Consider the following 20,321-nt stretch of genomic DNA (forward strand, 5'->3'; position numbering starts at 1 on the left):
TCTGACAAGAAAAGAAGAATAGAAAGAAACACATACTGCATTATACACAATAAAAAGAATGGGATGCCAATTCAAGTCTTTTTGAACTTGGCAACTGTGCATATTTAGCCGAGCTATAAGGCCGTCGACGAGCCGTCGATCCAAAACCGAAAGTTCAAAATTTCTAATTATATTCTGATTATGATATTGTCGCGCCATCTAGTATTCTATTTGTGCAATTTTAGCTCTTTCATTTCGAGGAATGGTGGGTTCATACAGCCAAATAAAATAAAATAAGAATAAAATAAAATAAATTTTTTGTCAATATATACCGTATGATTGAGAAAACGGCGTCCAGTTGGCTGGGAAATGACGATTGAGGACATTTCCCATATAAAATGACAGCGATCTTCATTTCATAGTCATCGGCTAACGCTATTTTTTTTTTCAATCATAGTACGCCGGTATATTATTTATATCAAGGATTTATATTATTATTTTAATATTTCGCACAACACGTGAACGCTTATTATGTATTTTCATAGTCAATAAAATTAAATAGAAATAAAACTCTAGATTCCTATAATTAATCTAATTGCTCTAGATTATTATGCTACGTTTAAAAAGGGCTTTATTAAAAATTCTGGAAATTATATGTCCAAGTTTTCCTTTTTTTTTTAATTTTTAAATGCTGTAGCTCCATGTCATGTTCATAATAGGTTTTTTTAACATTCCATCAAAACTACGGAGGCCTTAAAAGGCCTTTTAGCCTCCGTAATTAAAATTGTAGAATCAGCTTCAGCAACATTAACAGTTTTACCTTGTGTAATTCTGCTTATACATATATTGCATTAATTTTTCTGCTACTTTAAGATTTCTCTATTCTTACACCTAATTTATGTGATTTTCTTAGCTATAATATGATTTATAATATGATTTATAATATGATTTATAATATGATTTATATATTGCGGAGTAATGTCGGGTGTTCGATATTTATTGGATATTTACGTTCCGATTGACGGATGGCGTCTTGTTGCTCTAACGCGCATGCTCATACCGGGAACATGGACGCTTTTAAATTAACGTTACGCTTGTATATTTTTTATTTATTTAGAGTTGTTGGTAACGGCGATCAAAATACGCCGTAGGCGTATTTTGATCGCGTTGGTTAGTCTCTGGTGTTTTTTGGTATTTTATATATATTTTATATATTCATTAATTTTCTTAAAAACTATTGCACGAAAAGCTATGAAAAAGCACAAAAATATTTTTGAGGTTAGAAAATTTTTCTCGCTTATTTTACAAAACATCGCATTTTTCCTCAACTCAAGTTCTTTAGTTTAGTCTAAAACGGCAGAATATCCACTTGATTTTATAGAAAATTTGTTAATTTGGACAGCCCTAAAGTGAAACGGACCCCACTTTTACAGATATCTTATCTCATATTTTTTTAAAGGTATAAGTTGAAGACTGAATGATTGAATTTGCTATATACCTCTTTCCAATATCTAGGGAACCCTAGGGCCAAGCTTAATAATATTTATGTTTGTTAGGTATCGAAGAATAAGCTGCCCTATATCTTGTAAACTATTGGAAATAAACAATGTATGCCCCTGGATAGGAATTATATTTTTTTAATAGAAGTGTCATGGATCGTCTGACAGAGTTACATACTGTGTAGAAGAAGTCCTGTACTAATACAAACTAGTTTCTGACACGCATTGGCAGACTTTCTTTAATTAGTTTATTATCAAATAGCGTTGTAACATAAAAGCCTATTAGCTTTACTTTAAACCGCAAATTTTGTACACGCTGAATTCAATTTGTTTTATTTAAAAGTATACCAATAAATAATAATAGTTCAACTATTCTTTGTAAATTGAAGAGAAATAAAGTTTTCTATATCTCAATTGTATTTCTTGGGACCGGTGAACTATCCTGACACAATTTTTAAATAAAAATAAATGGAGATTATGCATAGAATTTTAAAATATTTTAATATAATTTTAGTAGTTTTTGACACAAATTTGACGTTATGGAGAATTTTAACACTTCAAAAAATTTACAATTACATTTTTCTGAAAATTTACAATTTTCTTGAAAAATTGCACTTCTGAAAATTTACAATTTTCTTGAAAAATTACACTTCTGAAAATTTACAATTTTGAAAAATTACATTTTCTCTGAAAATTTACACTTTTTCTGTAAAATTACAATTTTCTTGAAAAATTACACTTTTCCTGAAAATTTACACTTTTTTTGTAAATTTACACTTTTTCTGAAAAATTTTACTTTATCTGAAAAATTACACTATTTCTAAATATTTACACTTTTTTTGAAAAATTACACTTTTTCCGAAAATTTACACTTTTCAATCGAATTTTTTTTTAATTATAAAAATGTAAAAAAAAGTAATTATCAGAAACAGTATAATTTTTCAAAAAAAGTAAATTTTTTAAAAAAACGTAATTTTACAGAAAAAGTGTAAATTTTTAAAAAAAGTGTAAATTTTTAAAAAAAGTGTAAATTTTTAGAAATAGTGTAAATTTTCAGAAAAAGTGAAATTTTCCAGAAAAAGTGTAAATTTACAGAAAAAGTGAAATTTTTAAAAAAATGTGTGAACTTTCAGGAAAAGTGTAAATTTTACAAAAAAGTGCAATTTTTTAGAAAAAATGTAAATGTACAGAAAAAGTGTAAATTTTCAGAAAAAGTGTAAATTTTACAAAAAAGTAACGATTTTGCCACTGCAGGGACCTATTGATTTTCATATTTTTTTGAAGTTAAATAAAAAATTACAAAATGTACGTATTTTTTGGGAAAATTGGAATCGTCTCACAAAAAGAATATTTGACATATAAAAATATATTATGTAATAAGAGCTTGGATTTGATGTTAGTAAATTAAAATTAATAAGTCTCATAAAAATTACGTGGCCCTAACTAGAAGGTGATTTTGCGATCTAGTCTAGGATGATGTGTTAGGAGTTGCGAACGAAAGTAGCAATATTACCGCCCTATATGCCGCAATATCGCCGCTTTTCGTTGGCGTGCCCACTCCCGATGCCGATGTCGCGTCGGTGCTAACGAAAATCGCAATCGCAATGCTGCGATGAGCTGAGATTTTCGTTCAGCATAGTGAATACACTATTTTAGATTTTCTTTTAGCTATAATTTGTGCTCCCATGTGGTGTTTTGCATTAGTTGCATATTGGCAGTTAGAACATTGGGCTATTGGAAAAGTAAGTAGGTAAATTGATAGCAAACGGTATACCGGTTTTTGGTAGCAGGGTTGGTAGCGGTTTTTGGTAGCAGGGTTGGTAGCGGTTTTTGGTAGCAGGGTTGGTAGCGGTTTTTGGTAGCAGGGTTGGTAGCGGTTTTTGGTAGCAGGGTTGGTAGCGGTTTTTGGTAGCAGGGTTGGTAGCGGTTTTTGGTAGCAGGGTTGGTAGCGGTTTTTGGTAGCAGGGTTGGTAGCGGTTTTTGGTAGCAGGGTTTGTAGCGGTTTTTGGTAGCAGGGTTGGTAGCGGTTTTTTGGTAGCGGGGTTGGTAGCGGTTTTGGGTAGCAGGGTGTATCCCGGTTTTGGGTAGCAGGGTTGTACGCGGTTTTTGGTAGCAGGGTTGGTAGCGGTTTTTGGTAACAGGGTTGGTAGCGGTTTTTGGTAGCAGTGTTGGTAGCGGTTTTTGGTAGCAGGGTTGGTAGCGGTTTTTGGTAGCAGGGTTGGTAGCGGTTTTTGGTAGCAGGGTTGGTAGCGGTTTTTGGTAGCAGGGTTGGTAGCGGTTTTTGGTAGCAGGGTTGGTAGCGGTTTTTGGTAGCAGGGTTTGTAGCGGTTTTTGGTAGCAGGGTTGGTAGCGGTTTTTGGTAGCAGGGTTGGTAGCGGTTTTTGGTAGCAGGGTTGGTAGCGGTTTTTGGTAGCAGGGATGGTAGCGGTTTTTGGTAGCAGGGTTGGTAACGGTTTTTGGTAGCAGGGTTGGTAGCGGTTTTTGGTAGCAGGGTTGGTAGCGGTTTTTGGTAGCAGGGTTGGTAGCGGTTTTTGGTAGCAGGGTTGGTAGCGGTTTTTGGTAGCAGGGTTGGTAGCGGTTTTTGGTAGCGGTTTTTGGTAGTAGGGTTGGTACCGGTTTTGGTACAGGGTTGGTCCCGGTTTGGTAGCAGGGTTGGTAGCGGTTTTTGGTAGCAGGGTTGGTAGCGGTTTTTGGTAGCAGGGTTGGTAGCGGTTTTTGTTAGCAGGGTTGGTAGCGGGGTTTGGTAGCAGGGTTGGTACCCTGGTTTTTGTGGTAAGCAGGGTTGGTACCTGTCGGGTTTGGTAGCAGGGTTGGTACCGGTTTGGGTAGCAGGTGTTGTACCGGTTTTTGGTAGCAGGGGTGGTAGCGGTTTTTGGTAGCTGGGTTGGTAGCGGTTTTTTGTAGCAGGGTTGGTACCGGTTTTGGTAGCAGGGTTGGTAGCTGTTTTTGGTAGCAGGGTTTGTAGCGGTTTTTGGTAGCGGTTTTTGGTAGTAGGGTTGTTAGCGGTTTTTGGTAGCATGGTTGGTAGCGGTTTTTGTTAGCAGGGTTGGTAGCGGGGTTTGGTAGCAGGGTTGGTACCGGTTGTTGGTAGCAGGGTTGGTATCGGTTTTTGGTAGCAGGGTTTGTACCGGTTTTTGGTAGCAGGGTTGGTAGCGGTTTTTGGTAGCGGTTTTTGGTAGCGGTTTTTGGTTGCAGGGTTGGTAGCGGTTGTTGGTAGCAGGGTTGGTAGCTGTTTTTGGTAGCAGGGTTTGGTACCGTTTTTGGTAGCAGGGGGTGGGTACCGGTTTTGGTAGCAGGGTTGGTATCGGTTTTTGGTAGCAGGGTTGGTAGCGGTTTTTGGTAGCAGGGTTGGTAGCGGTTTTTGGTAGCAGGGTTGGTAGCGGTTTTTGGTAGCAGGGTTGGTAGCGGTTTTTGGTAGCAGGGTTGGTAGCGGTTTTTGGTAGCAGGGTTGGTAGCGGTTTTTGGTAGCAGGGTTGGTACCGGTTTTGGGTAGCAGGGTGTATCCCGGTTTTGGGTAGCAGGGTTGGTACCACGGTTTTTGGTAGCTGGGTTGGTAGCGGTTTTTGGTAGCAGGGTTGGTAGCGGTTTTTGGTAGCAGGGTTGGTAGCGGTTTTTGGTAGCAGGGTTGGTAGCGGTTTTTGGTAGCAGGGTTGGTAGCGGTTTTTGGTAGCAGGGTTGGTAGCGGTTTTTGGTAGCAGGGTTGGTAGCGGTTTTTGGTAGCAGGGTTGGTAGCGGTTTTTGGTAGCAGGGTTGGTAGCGGTTTTTGGTAGCAGGGTTGGTAGCGGTTTTTGGTAGCAGGGTTGGTAGCGGTTTTTGGTAGCAGGGTTGGTAGCGGTTTTTGGTAGCAGGGTTGGTAGCGGTTTTTGGTAGCAGGGTTGGTAGCGGTTTTTGGTAGCAGGGTTGGTAGCGGTTTTTGGTAGCAGGGTTGGTAGCGGTTTTTGGTAGCAGGGTTGGTAGCGGTTTTTGGTAGCGGTTTTTGGTAGCAGGGTTGGTAGCGGTTTTTGGTAGCAGGGTTGGTAGCGGTTTTCGGTAGCAGGGTTGGTAGCAGTTTTTTTTGGGTAGCAGGGTTGGTAGCGGTTTTTGGTAGCAGGGTTGGTAGCGGTTTTTGGTAGCAGGGTTGGTAGCGGTGTTGGGTAGCAGGGTTGGTAGCGGTGTTTGGTAGCAGGGTTGGTACCGGTTTTGGTAGCAGGGTTGGTACCGGGTTTTGTAGCAGGGTTTGTACCGGTTTTTGGTAGCAGGGTTGGTACCGGTTTTTGGTAGCAGGGTTGGTACCGGTTTTTGGTAGCAGGGTTGGTAGCGGTTTTTGGTAGCAGGGTTGGTAGCGGTTTTTGGTAGCAGGGTTGGTAGCGGTTTTTGGTAGCAGGGTTGGTAGCGGGTTTTGGTAGCAGGGTTGGTAGCTGTTTTTGGTAGCAGGGTTTGTACCGGTTTTTGGTAGCAGGGTTTGTACCGGTTTTTGGTAGCAGGGGTTGTAGCGGTTTTTGGTAGCTGGGTTGGTAGCGGTTTTTTGTAGCAGGGTTGGTAGCGTTTTTTGGTAGCAGGGTTGGTACCGGGTTTTGGTAGCAGGGTTGGTAGCTGTTTTTGGTAGCAGGGTTTGTAGCGGTTTTTGGTAGCTGGGTTGGTAGCGGTTTTTTGTAGCAGGGTTGGTAGCGTTTTTTGGTAGCAGGGTTGGTAGCTGTTTTTGGTAGCAGGGTTTGTAGCGGTTTTTGGTAGCGGTTTTTGGTAGTAGGGTTGGTACCGGTTTTTGGTAGCAGGGTTTGTACCGGTTTTTGGTAGCAGGGTTTGGTACCGGTTTTTGGGTAGCAGGTTTGGTACCGGTTTTGGTAGCAGGGTTGGTACCGGTTTTGTAGTCAGGTTGGTAGCGGTTTTTGGTAGCAGGGTTGGTAGCGGTTTTTGGTAGCAGGGTTGGTACCGGTTTTTGGTAGCAGGGTTGGTAGCGGTTTTTGGTAGCAGGGTTGGTAGCGGTTTTTGGTAGCAGGGTTGGTAGCGGTTTTTGGTAGCAGGGTTGGTAGCGGTTTTGGTAGCAGGGAGTTGGTACGTTTTGGGTAACAGGGTTTGTACCGGTTTTTGGTAGCAGGGTTGGTAGCGGTTTTTGGTAGCAGGGTTGGTGGCGGGTTTTGGTAGCAGGGTTGGTACCGGTTGTTGGTAGCAGGGTTGGTAGCTGTTTTTGGTAGCAGGGTTTGTAGCGGTTTTTGGTAGCGGTTTTTGGTTGCAGGGTTGGTAGCGGTTGTTGGTAGCAGGGTTGGTAGCTGTTTTTGGTAGCAGGGTTTGTAGCGGTTTTTGGTAGCGGTTTTTGGTTGCAGGGTTGGTAGCGGTTGTTGGTAGCAGGGTTGGTAGCTGTTTTTGGTAGCAGGGTTTGTAGCGGTTTTTGGTAGCGGTTTTTGGTAGCAGGGTTGGTAGCGGTTTTTGGTAGCAGGGTTGGTAGCGGTTTTTGTTAGCAGGGTTGGTAGCGGGGTTTGGTAGCAGGGTTGGTACCGGTTGTTGGTAGCAGGGTTGGTACCGGGTTTTGGTAGCAGGGTTGGTACCGGTTTTTGGTAGCAGGGTTGGTACCGGTTTTTGGTAGCAGGGTTGGTACCGGTTTTTGGTAGCAGGGTTGGTACCGGTTTTTGGTAGCAGGGTTGGTACCGGTTTTTGGTAGCAGGGTTGGTACCGGTTTTTGGTAGCAGGGTTGGTACCGGTTTTTGGTAGCAGGGTTGGTACCGGTTTTTGGTAGCAGGGTTGGTAGCGGTTTTTGGTAGCAGGGTTGGTAGCGGTTTTTGGTAGCAGGGTTGGTAGCGGTTTTTGGTAGCAGGGTTGGTAGCGGTTTTTGGTAGCAGGGTTGGTACCGGTTTTTGGTAGCAGGGTTGGTACCGGTTTTTGGTAGCAGGGTTGGTACCGGTTTTTGGTAGCAGGGTTGGTACCGGTTTTTGGTAGCAGGGTTGGTAGCGGTTTTTGGTAGCAGGGTTGAAAATTGCTTTTGGCAGCAGGGTTGGTAGCGGTTCTTGGTAGCAGGGTTGGTACCGGTTTTTGGTAGCAGGGTTGGTACCGGTTTTTGGTAGCAGCTCGAAAATCCTATTTCTTTGGCAGCTATGGGTCAACCGGCTCCTTGGCAGCAGGGTTGGCAACCTATTCTATCTCTTGATCTTGGCTCATTCTGGTCTGGCCTTGGTCTATCTGGTCTATTCATTCATTCTTGGTCTGGTCTAATTGGATCTGGTCTTGAACTCATCTTGGTCTGATCTATTCCTCATTCTTACCTGGCTCATTCTCATTCTTGGTCTAAGCCCTCATTTTATTCATTCATTTGGCCTGGCCTTGGCTGCACATATTTCAAATAAAACTTCTTACTAACAGCTATTAAATTGAAGGCTCTGAAGGATATAAAGCACTGTCTTCGCAGTGGCAAAATCGCCAAACATTGCGATTCTCGTTCGCAACGGGCGGGCGGCGGCGCGTCTTCGACACGGCAGTGGCAGGCGAACGAGGAGCTGAACGAAAATAACAGCTCATCGCAGCATTGCGATTGCGACTTTCATTGGCACCGGCGTGGCGTGGCGCGGCATCGGAAGTTGGCACGTCAACGAAAAACGGCGATATTGCGGCATATAGAGCGGTAATATTGCGATTTTTGTTCGCAACTCCCAACACATCGGCCTAGACTAGATCACAAAATCACATTCTCACTCAGGGCCCCGTAATTTTTACGAGACTTATTAATTTTAATTTACTAACATCAAATCCAAACTCTTATTACATAATATATTTTTATATGTCAAATATTCTTTTTGTGAGACGATTCCAATTTTCCCAAACAATACGTACATTTTGTAATTTTTTATTTAACTTCAAAAAAATATGAAAATCAATAGGTCCCTGCAGTGGCAAAATCGTTACTTTTTTGTAAAATTTACACTTTTTCTAAAAATTTACACTTTTTTTGAAAAACTACACTTTTTTTAAAAATTTACACTTTTTCTGTAAAATTACGTTTTTTTAAAAAATTTACTTTTTTTGAAAAATTATACTGTTTCTGATAATTACTTTTTTTTACATTTTAATAATTAAAAAAAAATTCGATTGAAAAGTGTAAATTTTCGGAAAAAGTGAAATTTTTCAAAAAATGTGAAAACTTCAGGAAAAGTGTAATTTTTTATAGAAACTGCAATTTTTCAGAAAAAGTGTAAATTTACAAAAAAAGGGTAAATTTTCAGAAAAAGTATAAATTTTCAGAAAAAGTGAAATTTTTCAAAAAATGTATAAACTTTCAGGAAATGTGTAATTTTTCATAGAAACTGCAATTTTTCAGAAAAAGTGTAAATTTACAAAAAAAGTGTAAATTTTCAGGAAAAGTGTAACTTTTCAAGAAAAATGTAATTTTACAGAAAAAGTGTAAATTTTCAGAGAAAATGTAATTTTTCAAAATTGTAAATTTTCAGAAGTGTAATTTTTCAAGAAAATTGTAAATTTTCAGAAGTGTAATTTTTCAAGAAAATTGTAAATTTTCAGAAAAATTTAATTGTAAATTTTTTGAAGTGTTAAAATTCTCCATAACGTCAAATTTGTGTCAAAAACTACTAAAATTATATTAAAATATTTTAAAATTCTATGCATAATCTCCATTTATTTTTATTTAAAAATTGTGTCAGGATAGTTCACCGGTCCCAAGAAATACAATTGAGATATAGAAAACTTTATTTCTCTTCAATTTACAAAGAATAGTTGAACTATTATTATTTATTGGTATACTTTTAAATAAAACAAATTGAATTCAGCGTGTACAAAATTTGCGGTTTAAAGTAAAGCTAATAGGCTTTTATGTTACAACGCTATTTGATAATAAACTAATTAAAGAAAGTCTGCCATTGCGTGTCAGAAACTAGTTTGTATTAGTACAGGACTTCTTCTACACAGTATGTAACTCTGTCAGACGATCCATGACACTTCTATTAAAAAAATATATTCAAATTCTGATGTAATTTGTAACGTATGAAATATAAATCTCACTGCTCACAAAGGCAAAAAAAGTATATTTAATACTTTTTCAACTGCTTTTAACTACATCTTTAAAGTTAAGTCAGTCCATCTGCCCAATGGATTAGAGAACAATATCATCAGGCGGCATGCAAGAACTATTCGCAGTAATCAACACGACAGTTAACGAAAAATTTGATAATAATTTTTTAAACTTTTGTATAAGGCGGTACGGTTTAGACTACTCTCCCCTACACAGTTGCAACAGTGTTTCGTGCTCTTTTGTTATTACTACAGTATCGCCGTTAGGTAATGTAATTTCTCAGTTATCTAACCGTTCGAAAACCGCATAAAATTCCCAATTTCCCCCTATACCTTAAAAACGATAGACAAAAAATGATTTATAAAAGCTTGGTCACATTATTATGCGCCAGTCTCGACAGACATCAATATATTTGTCTTAAAGAGAAGTGTTACGGTATAGTTTTTGGTCGTTTTTGACCAGGAATACGATCGATTCCATCAAATCAACTTCCGGTACGTAAAAAATTTTAAAGTTTTCTTTTCAAACGTCACAAAAGTATTTATTTTTGCTATGTGATTATGAATACCTGGTGTTTAAAATTCGACTCTCATCACTGGGTGGCTTGAATTGGAGCAAGTTGCCTGTTAATGAACACAAAGATAATCCGTCAGTATTGAACTTATCTTTGTAATTTTCGCAAATATTGCAAAAAGACTGAAATTTCCGGTATTTGTTTTACATTTTTACGAGTTTACTTTGACAGATTTTTACGAGTTTACTTTAGCGATGTTAAAAATCATTAAGACCTTTCGTTTTCCTTTGTATAATAAATAACAACTTTGTTATTTTAATTATAGACCTGGATTTTTGAACGCATATTTTAGAAGTTTATTAACTTCCAAACGTAACCCATATCCGTATATAAAAAAAGATTAAGTTGATGAGAGACCAAAAAAAATGAAACGACGTAAGTGATTTTTCATGTATCCAAATGATGAAACTAAGAAAGTTGTTTGAGAACGTCTCTATAGATGTTTTCTAACAGTCAAAATAATTGACAAAGGTAATACGCCATTGACAAAGATAAATTCAATTACTAAACCGAATATCATTGGGCTCCCTAACACGCAGCTTTGCAACAATTTAAACCACCGAGTGTATCTCTTACCGTCAAATAATGCCTAGAGTAGTTGAACACATTAGACAAAGAAAATACAGTCCTCCTACGCTGAGGGTCAACTGCTCTCTCTGCTATGGGATAGAAACGAAAAAGCAGACCATCTAGCTAGAACAGGAGCGAATACTCCACTAAATGGACTGGAACCTTTCTGCTTCCCAAGTGGAAACCAACTTAAAGCGGAACTCAAGTACCTGAAAGACTCGAAGAAATTTCTCAGAACTTACGACAGAGATAAATAAAAGATTTTCCTTGACTTAAGTAAGAACAATCTTTGGATTGTCACGAGGTTTACTTTGTCCTTAATGAACACCTCAGTAGATTGAACCTAAGAATCAACGCCGAATGTAGATTCTGTAGGGAAAATGGGGAAACACCAGATCATCTTATGAGTGAGTGTGCTGAGACGACAACCACTCGTGCTATAAACCTAGGTACGACTGATATCGGAGATGGAGTACTATAATCTCTGTAAAAACGTCTCAGATACGGGTTGTTGTCAGAGCCTTGAGACTGTACGATGAGTTATAGTTCAAGAAAGGGGGATACAATAAATCTGTAATGTCGCGGTGATTAACCCCCTTCCCTACATTCTACATCTCTTACCGTTTTCTAGATCCCAATTATGAGTGTGGAATTTGAAACACCCGTTATAAATAAGTCATAATAATTAACGCTAAAAAGTATATCACTTTCATGATACAATCCAAATGTACTTGGAGTTGCTCTTTATCTTGCTTTTTATCAAGACCAAGACCAGCCTCGCCGATCACTAATTTCAAAGGTGTATTTTTGTCAATTCGGTTGTGATTGTGTTAATTTAGGTTCAAGATGCAGATGTGCCTCGTCATCATTTCCGTTGCGAGTTTGAGCATCAGCGCTCAACCGATCAAGGATGAGTTGATGTTTGAAGGTCCCGGCGATACAGCTACTGTAGAAAGCACGGTGAGGGAAGCTAGGGCGGCTCCAGGACATATATCTGATTTGATTAAACCAGGTTAGCGATTAGATTAGATTTTGTGGCGTAGTTATTGGCTATATTTCACCGCCACCTTTCTAGATCTATAGTGCTCTCTTGATTTCTTAATTTTATTTAAAGTGTAAAAATGACCAGATAGTATATAGGACGCGTTATTTAATTTTTACATAAAAAATATCTGAATGAGCTTTAGAAATTATTTATTTGTGTGAAAACCTTAAAAAAATATATAGCAATTATTTTTAATTAAAAAAAAAAAATTAATGCCTTAAAAATATGTATTGGAAACTATAAAATATTCTGTCGAAAATCACGTATATTTTTCGAAAAAATAAATATTTTTAAGAGTTGATTATCTCTTAACTTTTTTGACAAACTATTTGCCGGATCCCGTCATACTACATTTTGTAATTACCAATTACCATACATTTTAAAAAAGGAGAGATAATTCTGTCTTTTCTGTACTTGTCTACAGCTTTAAAAAACACTCTTTCGGTGTGAACATTAGTAAAGAGAAACAAAATTCAATATTTTTGTGTATGTTAAAGTAAAACTTCTCTTCTAAAAAAATACTGAAAAGCCTCCATCCATTTTATATCTGTTTTAGTATCATTTTGCTTCCACTTATTAATTTCTTTTAAGATATAATTTTAAATTATTTGAGTTCAACTGACGTCTAGTAGGTAACTTTATTAAGCTTTACTTCATTTCATGAGTGATTTCTAAAATATGAGAATTTTTAGATCAAACTTTTCACAGGATACAATGGGACTACCCTGTATCAATTTTAACATTGATATTTTCTCCCGAAAATGATGTTTTTTTTAAAGTGATGTACAATGTTCAAAAACCTTCTATATTTGACGACTATCGTAATAGTAACACCTAGTTATAATTAATTGTTTAATTAAAAAAAAACGCGTGATTGATAACCCGCATCAGAATTTTGTCCATATTGGCACGTAATTGATAATTTTTGTAAAAATTTTTAACATTTTGACGGATGTTATAGCTTAAAAATTGACTTAATTACTAGTATTTTTTTGTAATAATGATTTTTATATTTTAAATTTATATAGAGGGTGGATTTTAAATAAATGCAAATATTTTTAGGGGTAGTATATTTCGACCCCAGAAACAGGTCTTGAGGTTTTAAAAATTTGGAGTTTTTTTGAAAAAAAAATTGGAATATTTTGATTTAAAAGACATAATTTCTTGATAATAATATGGCAACATAGGTTGCAGTAGATTAAATTTACAAGAAAGAAAACTCAGAAAATATCCACTAGTTATGAAAGCGCTGGGAGTAAAAATTGAAGACCGTGATACGATACGCGATATGAAAAGTGATTTTTTTAAACTACACTATTTAAAAATAATTTTCACTCAATATAAGAATAAATTAGGTACATATAATTTTCTTTAGACTAGCTGACAGTAGGCGCTATTAAAACATAAAGAAGAGCACGGGCCAAGTAAGGACGTCTAGGGTTTGACCTAGTCAAAATTCTTATCGATCGTCATACCCAGCCGTCGTTGAAGGCGTTTTTTTTTCGATCGTATTAGATTAAAATTGATCTGGTATTTTAGGTGTAAAAGACGCTTTTCTCTATGTCTATGGCGACGCGGAAAACGACGATGGAGACGTGCACGGTTACTCGAAAAAAACGAACGATAAAGGACAAGATGGCTACAAACATTTCGACAGTTTTCATAAAAAAGACGGCGACAAGTATGGCTACGAGAAACATACAGAGTTCGGCCAAGACAACCGCGCTTTCATAGAGAATGAGAACGATAAGGCCATCAAGGAATCTGACGCCGAATGTAATGATTTAATTTTTTATGTTTAAAATTTGTGTTAAAAATAGTGTACCAAATTCCAGTAGGTGATACTAGTTTCTTATTCTCAATATTACGGTTCCGTTCTATGCCAGAAACCCTGCGACCTGTAAAGGTCTGTGCACATTATCATAAACGTATCGTTTCCGGCACGTAGTGTTTCTGCCTGCAACCGCACTGTATTTTAGTGTGTATTCACATATTATTTATACATGAAACGTTTCACTTTGCTTCGATAAAGTGATGAGAGTCTGTCCATTTTTCTCGTAAAAACACATGTACTACAGGAAAATCATTTGTATCACTAATCAATTTACAATTTTCCTGTTTCCTATTTAAACTCAACAAAAAAAAAATTAATGTAATTTTTAGCGAGGATGCCCAATTTTCTACTTAATTTTTTTTAAAACGTCAATTTTGACAGATACGTTGCCATCTTGATTTTTTAAACGAAAACCCCCCATATTTTAACCATCTTTCGGTAGACAATTTTTAACTGATTTGAAAAATATATATCACTTTCCTATCCTTGTGGCCTACACCAGCTTGTGCAGGTCCTTAATAGAATGGGAGCATAGTTTCTCCCTTTCTATCCTTGCTTTCCCAAATAGAAGGTATCGCATGCGATCCAGAGCCTTGCAGTAACATATTTCGTGATCTGCTCTTTCAGGATTTTTTTTCGCTGATTCTGCAGCATAGACTACTTGACACAGCTTAAGCTTGTTCAGGTAGCAGTGCAGTGGCACTGGTGGAACTAGTGGACACATGGCTGTGGACAGTCAAGAGACCTGTTGTAATCCGTACTTTATTCTTGCTGAGCAATATGGTACACTATTTTTTACACCTGTTTACAGGGTGACCCAGAGTATTTCGAGAAAGCTCCATATCATGTTTCCTATTTCATCCAGGGTATATTATCTTTCAAATGAGGACGCGTATTTGACGTCAGAATAATGCTCATGACTTTTTAAAAAATATCTTTCCGCAGATTTAAAAAACTATTTAGAGCTCAGATTCATAGTAATTTTAATTTTCTATAAGCAATAAATTTTACGAAAGTTAATTTTAATTATATCGATAACGGTATTAATAATTCTAGAAAAGTACACCGTACTTATTTTTAAACACACACTAATATATTATTACAGTTGTTTTCAAATAAACTGAAAGAATAAATCAACAATTATTGCATATTCTCTTCAAAAAATATTTGTTTAATAAAAATCGATGTTTTGACCCACCCTGTAGTATCGCTACATTCAAAGCAAATGTAGCCTCTATTTTAGTATGATTAGTTTTTAAAAGATACTATTTTTCAAATATGACTTATACCGATCGAAAAAAAACGGCATCTAAAAATGGCTATGAAATGAGGAGAGCTGTCATTTTATATGTAAAATTTCTATACCGGGTGCGCCTCAAAAGTGGCTTACCCCTATAACTTTTTTATTTTTTTCAGATACTTAAATATGACATAAACTAGGATTGATTGAAGTATTCATATGTTTTTAGTCATTCCTGTTTCATCGGAAATGACCACAACTTATGATTTTTAAATGGCACCCTTGGTATTTTTTTACTTTATTTGATAGAAAATGACACTCTGAATAGAATGACATATCATATGCCAACGACCAAAAACAATTGAATTAGCCCATCAATCATAATTTATGTCATAATAACATACCAAATCTCGTTTTGTTATCTAAAAAAATAAAAAAGTTACCTATAGGGGTGAGCCACTTTTGATTTTGAGACGCACCCAGTATATATATTATATATATAATATAGTATATTAAAACGTATGAGTTAATTATATAGAGAAGCCCCGATACACAACAACGATTTATTTTCTCTTAACTAATTATAAAATGAACAGTTCTAAATTTGTGATGGGGAATATCATCGATGTTCTTTTCCAAACCAGCTCGACGCCGTTTTTTTTCGATCATACGGTATTTCCCTCATACAAAAAAAATAATTGAGTTAAAATCTGAAATAGGAAACTTTTGATGAATATATAGGTGCCTAGTTTTTTTTCGGAACCTTTTATCTCACCCGTATACTAAATATAGATATTCTATTTTTTTATGCAGCCGGTGGTGATGATGATAAGGAAGACGATGGAGAAGAAACCAAGAAATCCTATACAGTTTTTACTGAGTTAGATTCGTAAGTATTTTTTTTACTTTCTAATAAATAAGTAAGGAGTTCTAATACATGTTTTAAGGAACGTTAGCGCGTCGGCCCATTAGCTCAGTTGGTTAGAGCGTCGTGCTAATAACGCGAAGGTCGTGGGTTCGATCCCCCCATGGGCCATAACTTTTTTTTTAGATTTTATGCAATTTAAAAAATGTCTAAAATTATTTCAGGGAAGACAAGAAACAACCAAAAAGAAAGGCCGAATCTGAATACGATTTCTTCGGTGGTGGCGGATCAGGAACAGTTTTCTACGAAGGTGAATCGTCATCGGATAAAGCTGAGGGAGCTGAAAGCAATGAAGCAGCGGAAGGTAGATATTCTATCTTAATCTAATTATTAGTGTTAATTTTTGACAAGTTTTGTCAATTTTTAGTAAATGACGTCTAGTGTTTGACCCCGCCAAAACTATCGTCGATTATAAATCCTCAGCTATCTTTGAATCCTTTTTTTTCGATCATACGGTATATAATTTATCATGTTTCTAAAATCAACTGTAAAACATTTTTGCACAATGTTTCACTTACTTCCATTTTAGTCACAAATACTAGTTCCATCTTACCCCCAGAAAGGAATGAATTTCTAAAATAGCTTTTCTGTTTCTGAATTATGTCACTTCATGAACTTTTAAGTAAAATTTCATGCTTCTGTCCAGATTTTCATTAAATTTTAGTTTACTCCCCGGAGAGGACTAAATTAATTAATTTTTTTAAAATTAATTAATATAATATTGACACACCATGAACTTTTGTGCAAAATATACTACTAGAACAGATATTCATAAAATTTGTCTCAAAATCGGTTATAATTTTAATTTAAAAGTTATAGAGCCCTCAAAATGACTAAACATTATTTAAGAAAAAAATCCTTTCTTCTAAAAGAAACTTGATCATAAGAAGACAATTCCTATATGCACGTGCTCTAGCTTAAAACGTATGAGTTAATTATAGAGAAGCTCTGATACAGAACAATGATTTATTATGTCTTAACTAATTGTAAAATGAACAGTTCTAAGTTTGTGTAAGAAATTTCATCACAAAAATTATACGTTTCATGTTCCAAAAGTATAGTCCCGATCGAATGTTCCCTAATCTAGAACTTCGTGTTTCTAACACATTAAGTGTTGTTTGGACGTATATGTAGCGCAAGAAATTTGCAATTCTAAACAAGCCGCTAGCCCGAATTACAAGGAAAAATGAACATTCTACATAATTTTATACAAATTATTGCTTATATTCCAAATGATTATAGTAAGAAACCCATATAATTTCAGACACACGAAGTTATATAGAATTACACGTTGTATTTTTCTATATTAAATAAACTATTTTAAAAATATTGAAGTAAATATTTAGTACGTAAGTATTTTAATAGTTGTCGTCTCGGTGCGCTCAGTGAAGTGAGGTGTTCTGGTGTTCCAGTGTTCCCTCATTTTATCCACATTTTATCCGCATTCGTCGTTGTTACTTATTCTTGGCTTCTGTTTACTGACTTGTTCATTGAGGGGACAGTGTACTGTTAAAATCCCCGTGACAATCCAAATATTGTTCTTACTTAACCAAGGAAAATCTTTGATTGTTCTCGGTCCTAAGACCTGAGAAATTTCTTCAAGTGTTTTAGGTCTTTCGAGGACTTACGGATGGAGTGTTCCAGCATCCAGATTCTTGATTTCCGCTTTAATGTTCGCTTCTTTTCTAATTTTGCAGATAAAGATAAGTACATAGAAAAGTTCGCATATTTTCATATCTTAAAATGCTTCGACTCGGAGATACAATGTGTGCAAATTTTTTTTTTCATATAATTTTTGAACTAACGTCGATATTTATATGAAAATTTGTGTCTAGGTGTCTAGATGTATTACCAATTAAAATTATTTAAAAATCTAGCTAAATTAAAAAGTCATGATGTTTCTAGATATAATGTAGGTACCTAAAAGGTTGTAAAATCTAGCGGAATCCCGTAGAGGCATTTACAGAAGGGAACGGTCTATTATTCATCGACACGGGGACATAGGCAGACTAGTAGTAACTTAATTTACATTATTATACCTATCTGGCGTATAAATCTTGCACAGGCCCCACTAGTTTAGTCTAGGATACATACATGCATATACGTATATCCGTAACAGACGCTTTCGCAGATTTAACCAGGCCAATTTGAATGCATGCCAACCAGTGGCGGCACGTAGAGCTTAATACTTGGGGGCGCACGACCTTAGAAAAATAATTTAATTGGTCAGTGTTGCCAACTGTTGACTAATCGTCTTACATAACAGCAAAAATCCATCTAAATCTTCAAAATTTTTCAAAATAATAAAAAAAAACAGGAAAGCTAAGTTTTTCTCTTGGCTATTGGCTATAGTTCCATCCGAACTTGGCCATGACGTCATTTATATGCGAAATGAATGATACGAAATATACTGTGTAAATCCCTGGCGAGAGTGGTAGGGAATTCATCTTCTGAGGATAATTAAGATAATAAATAATTAAATAACTCGTTTTTTTTTATTTGTTTTAAAGATTGCAATTAGAAAATAGTTTCCTTATATCCAGATCTTTCAGCTCTTAAAAAATATTGACACTTTTCTAATGCGGCATTTGGCGATTTCCAAGCGTCCGTCGCCGATCTCCGATCAGTGTGGACGGGTAAATTGGAAGTTGGAATTCTCTATGTTATTCCTGTCAGAGCTCGCCGATGCCTACATGTGTGGACGGAAAGGCGATCGCTCGGAAATCGTCGACTGCCGCATGTGCGGTTGCAGCATAAGAGACACTCTGAATATAGGTATCTAGACTAAATTTTAGGATATTTTATATAGGTCATTTTATTATGATGCCACTATAAATTCATTCAACAAGAGTCAATTTATTTTATTATCCTCAGATTATTTTCGTTTCTTTGAAATCCACGAACAAATAAATATACTAATCAATAGATACACTATAATAAAGATATGAAAATCTTTCTCCTAAAATAAATAAATCACTTGGAAATAACCATGTTTATAAACAAAACAATAACAATTTGATATAGTTTTAAAAGTATTTCCCAATTCCATCTAATGTATTTGGGTTTTATTTTTAAATCTATATCTTATCTTTTGTTAGAAAGAGTACAGTACATCTGCTGGATCTGTGTCTATGAAAGAAATGCGGACAAAAAACATTTAAATAAACAGCAATATATTTTATACGTCGATTTGACGAGTGCGTCACCGCAAATCGCTCCGCCCACTCATTTTATTGGCTACTTGCAAATTTGTTGAATTTTTATTGATGGGACGTGTCGTCTATTTTTTTACGAAAAACATCGAGAGAATATCGTTTCCCCTCTCACGGATGCCCCGTAGCTACAGAACGGACAGACGTACTGTAGATTGAATTTCTTATTTACTTATAGAGGAAGCGTCTTAAACAAGTGCAAGAATTATTAGAGGTGGTAAATCTGGGCAGAAGCACAATATTTTTTTATCATTTTTAAAATCAATTGAAAATAAGAGAGTTTATAAAATTTGAATTTTTTTAAAAAATGATGGATACATTTTGAGCACCGCCGGAACCAACTGCAAGCCAGTCAACTCTCAGCTTTTAGACAGCATGAGCGTGTATACCAAACATATAATTTAAAATACTTTCAATTTTCACTCGGTATATTATATTTTTTTCTTTATAGTTAACTTACTTTTTTATTCATTTTTTTCTATGTAGATGACGAAGGTTCGGCCGAAACAGAAGAAGGTGAGGAAGCTGAGGAAGAAGAAGAAGAATCTGAATATTAAAAACGTTAAAGTAGATTAAGAGTTTCAAATGTCTCAAATTTTCCTCTAAATTCTTCACATCTCATATAATCTTTCTCTCTTTCTTTTTATCTACTTTGTACCTACATAACTCTTGTAACTAGTCTAAACTGTGCTTTTTATGTGTATCTTTATTATTCTTGTCATCTGTTTTTCTAGTCTATTTTTATCTATTTATTTCTTGAGTTTGTTGACTGTTTTTGTTGTTTTTATTGTTTGTTATATATCTATTTGTAAGTAATATATTAATTTTAATAGCACCGAATTTTTTTATAGCAAATTCTATCCTACATATATTGAACCTTCAAACGCTTTCTTATTTTATCAACAAAATGACGTGGAGCGCGATGGGAAATTAATATGGCTGACTTATTTGTAGGTTTTGTTTTGTATTTAGTAAATGGGGGTTAAAATTGTTAGGAAATATACTATTTCTAAAAAAATTGATTAGATATAAAAATTATTTAATAACAAAAATAACAGGCACGCTACTGAAACACTTAAATCAAATTGACGAATTTTAAATGTTTTTGATAATTTATTGTAAATGTCAGTAAAAATGCAAGAAAAATATGTAATTAGTTAGTTAACGCTGCACAACTAAATATTTTACAGTTTTTTTTCTGGAATTCGCAATAATGCCACTATTAATTTAAGCTCTGACACAATATCTTCCAAGATATAATACCTCTAAACAAAACCAAACGTTATAATAAGCAATAAATAACATAAAATAACTCCAGAAAAAAACAACAAATTCGCAAAATTTGAAATCGAATTCAAATGTCTCAATTGAAAGGTGAATACCAAACTATCAAAAATGGGGGTACGTACTTCTTTCTTAATATTTTTATTCAAAGAGTTCAAACTATCCCTGT

At 35.7% G+C, this 20,321-nt stretch overlaps 1 protein-coding gene, 1 long non-coding RNA gene and 1 other non-coding gene across 3 annotated transcripts; all 3 read left to right on the forward strand.

The window, feature by feature from the left end:
• Positions 1-1,052: 1,052 nt before the first annotated feature.
• Positions 1,053-1,819, forward strand: LOC115891142. The gene is made up of 3 exons (XR_004051766.1): positions 1,053-1,257; positions 1,327-1,438; positions 1,536-1,819. It is a non-coding gene; the product is annotated as an uncharacterized LOC115891142 (long non-coding RNA).
• Positions 1,820-9,860: 8,041 nt separating this feature from the next.
• Positions 9,861-19,591, forward strand: LOC115891138 (protein bfr2-like). The gene is made up of 6 exons (XM_030911535.1): positions 9,861-9,962; positions 11,452-11,624; positions 13,197-13,433; positions 15,545-15,620; positions 15,821-15,960; positions 19,355-19,591. Exons 2-6 carry the CDS (start codon positions 11,459-11,461, stop codon positions 19,423-19,425), a joined length of 690 nt encoding a protein of 229 aa, XP_030767395.1. The 5' UTR covers positions 9,861-9,962; positions 11,452-11,458; the 3' UTR covers positions 19,426-19,591.
• On the forward strand, positions 15,694-15,767 carry Trnai-aau. The gene has a single exon. It is a non-coding gene; the product is annotated as a tRNA-Ile (tRNA).
• Positions 19,592-20,321: the final 730 nt, after the last annotated feature.

The sequence above is a fragment of the Sitophilus oryzae genome, unplaced genomic scaffold, assembly GCF_002938485.1.
Source record: "Sitophilus oryzae breed Bouriz unplaced genomic scaffold, Soryzae_2.0 scaffold_966_pilon_pilon, whole genome shotgun sequence".
In the NCBI taxonomy this organism is placed as follows: domain Eukaryota; kingdom Metazoa; phylum Arthropoda; class Insecta; order Coleoptera; family Curculionidae; genus Sitophilus; species Sitophilus oryzae.

What these genes read in the sequence shown, in the direction of transcription:
- LOC115891138 (XM_030911535.1), top strand. Translation starts at nt 11,459, where the DNA reads ATGCAGATGTGCCTCGTCATCATTTCCGTTGCGAGTTTGAGCATCAGC. An exon ending in CAAGGAATCTGACGCCGAAT is followed by an intron (nt 13,434 to 15,544) that starts GTAATGATTTAA and finishes TTTTTTATGCAG; the next exon opens with CCGGTGGTGATGATGATAAG. An exon ending in GTTTTTACTGAGTTAGATTC is followed by an intron (nt 15,621 to 15,820) that starts GTAAGTATTTTT and finishes AAATTATTTCAG; the next exon opens with GGAAGACAAGAAACAACCAA.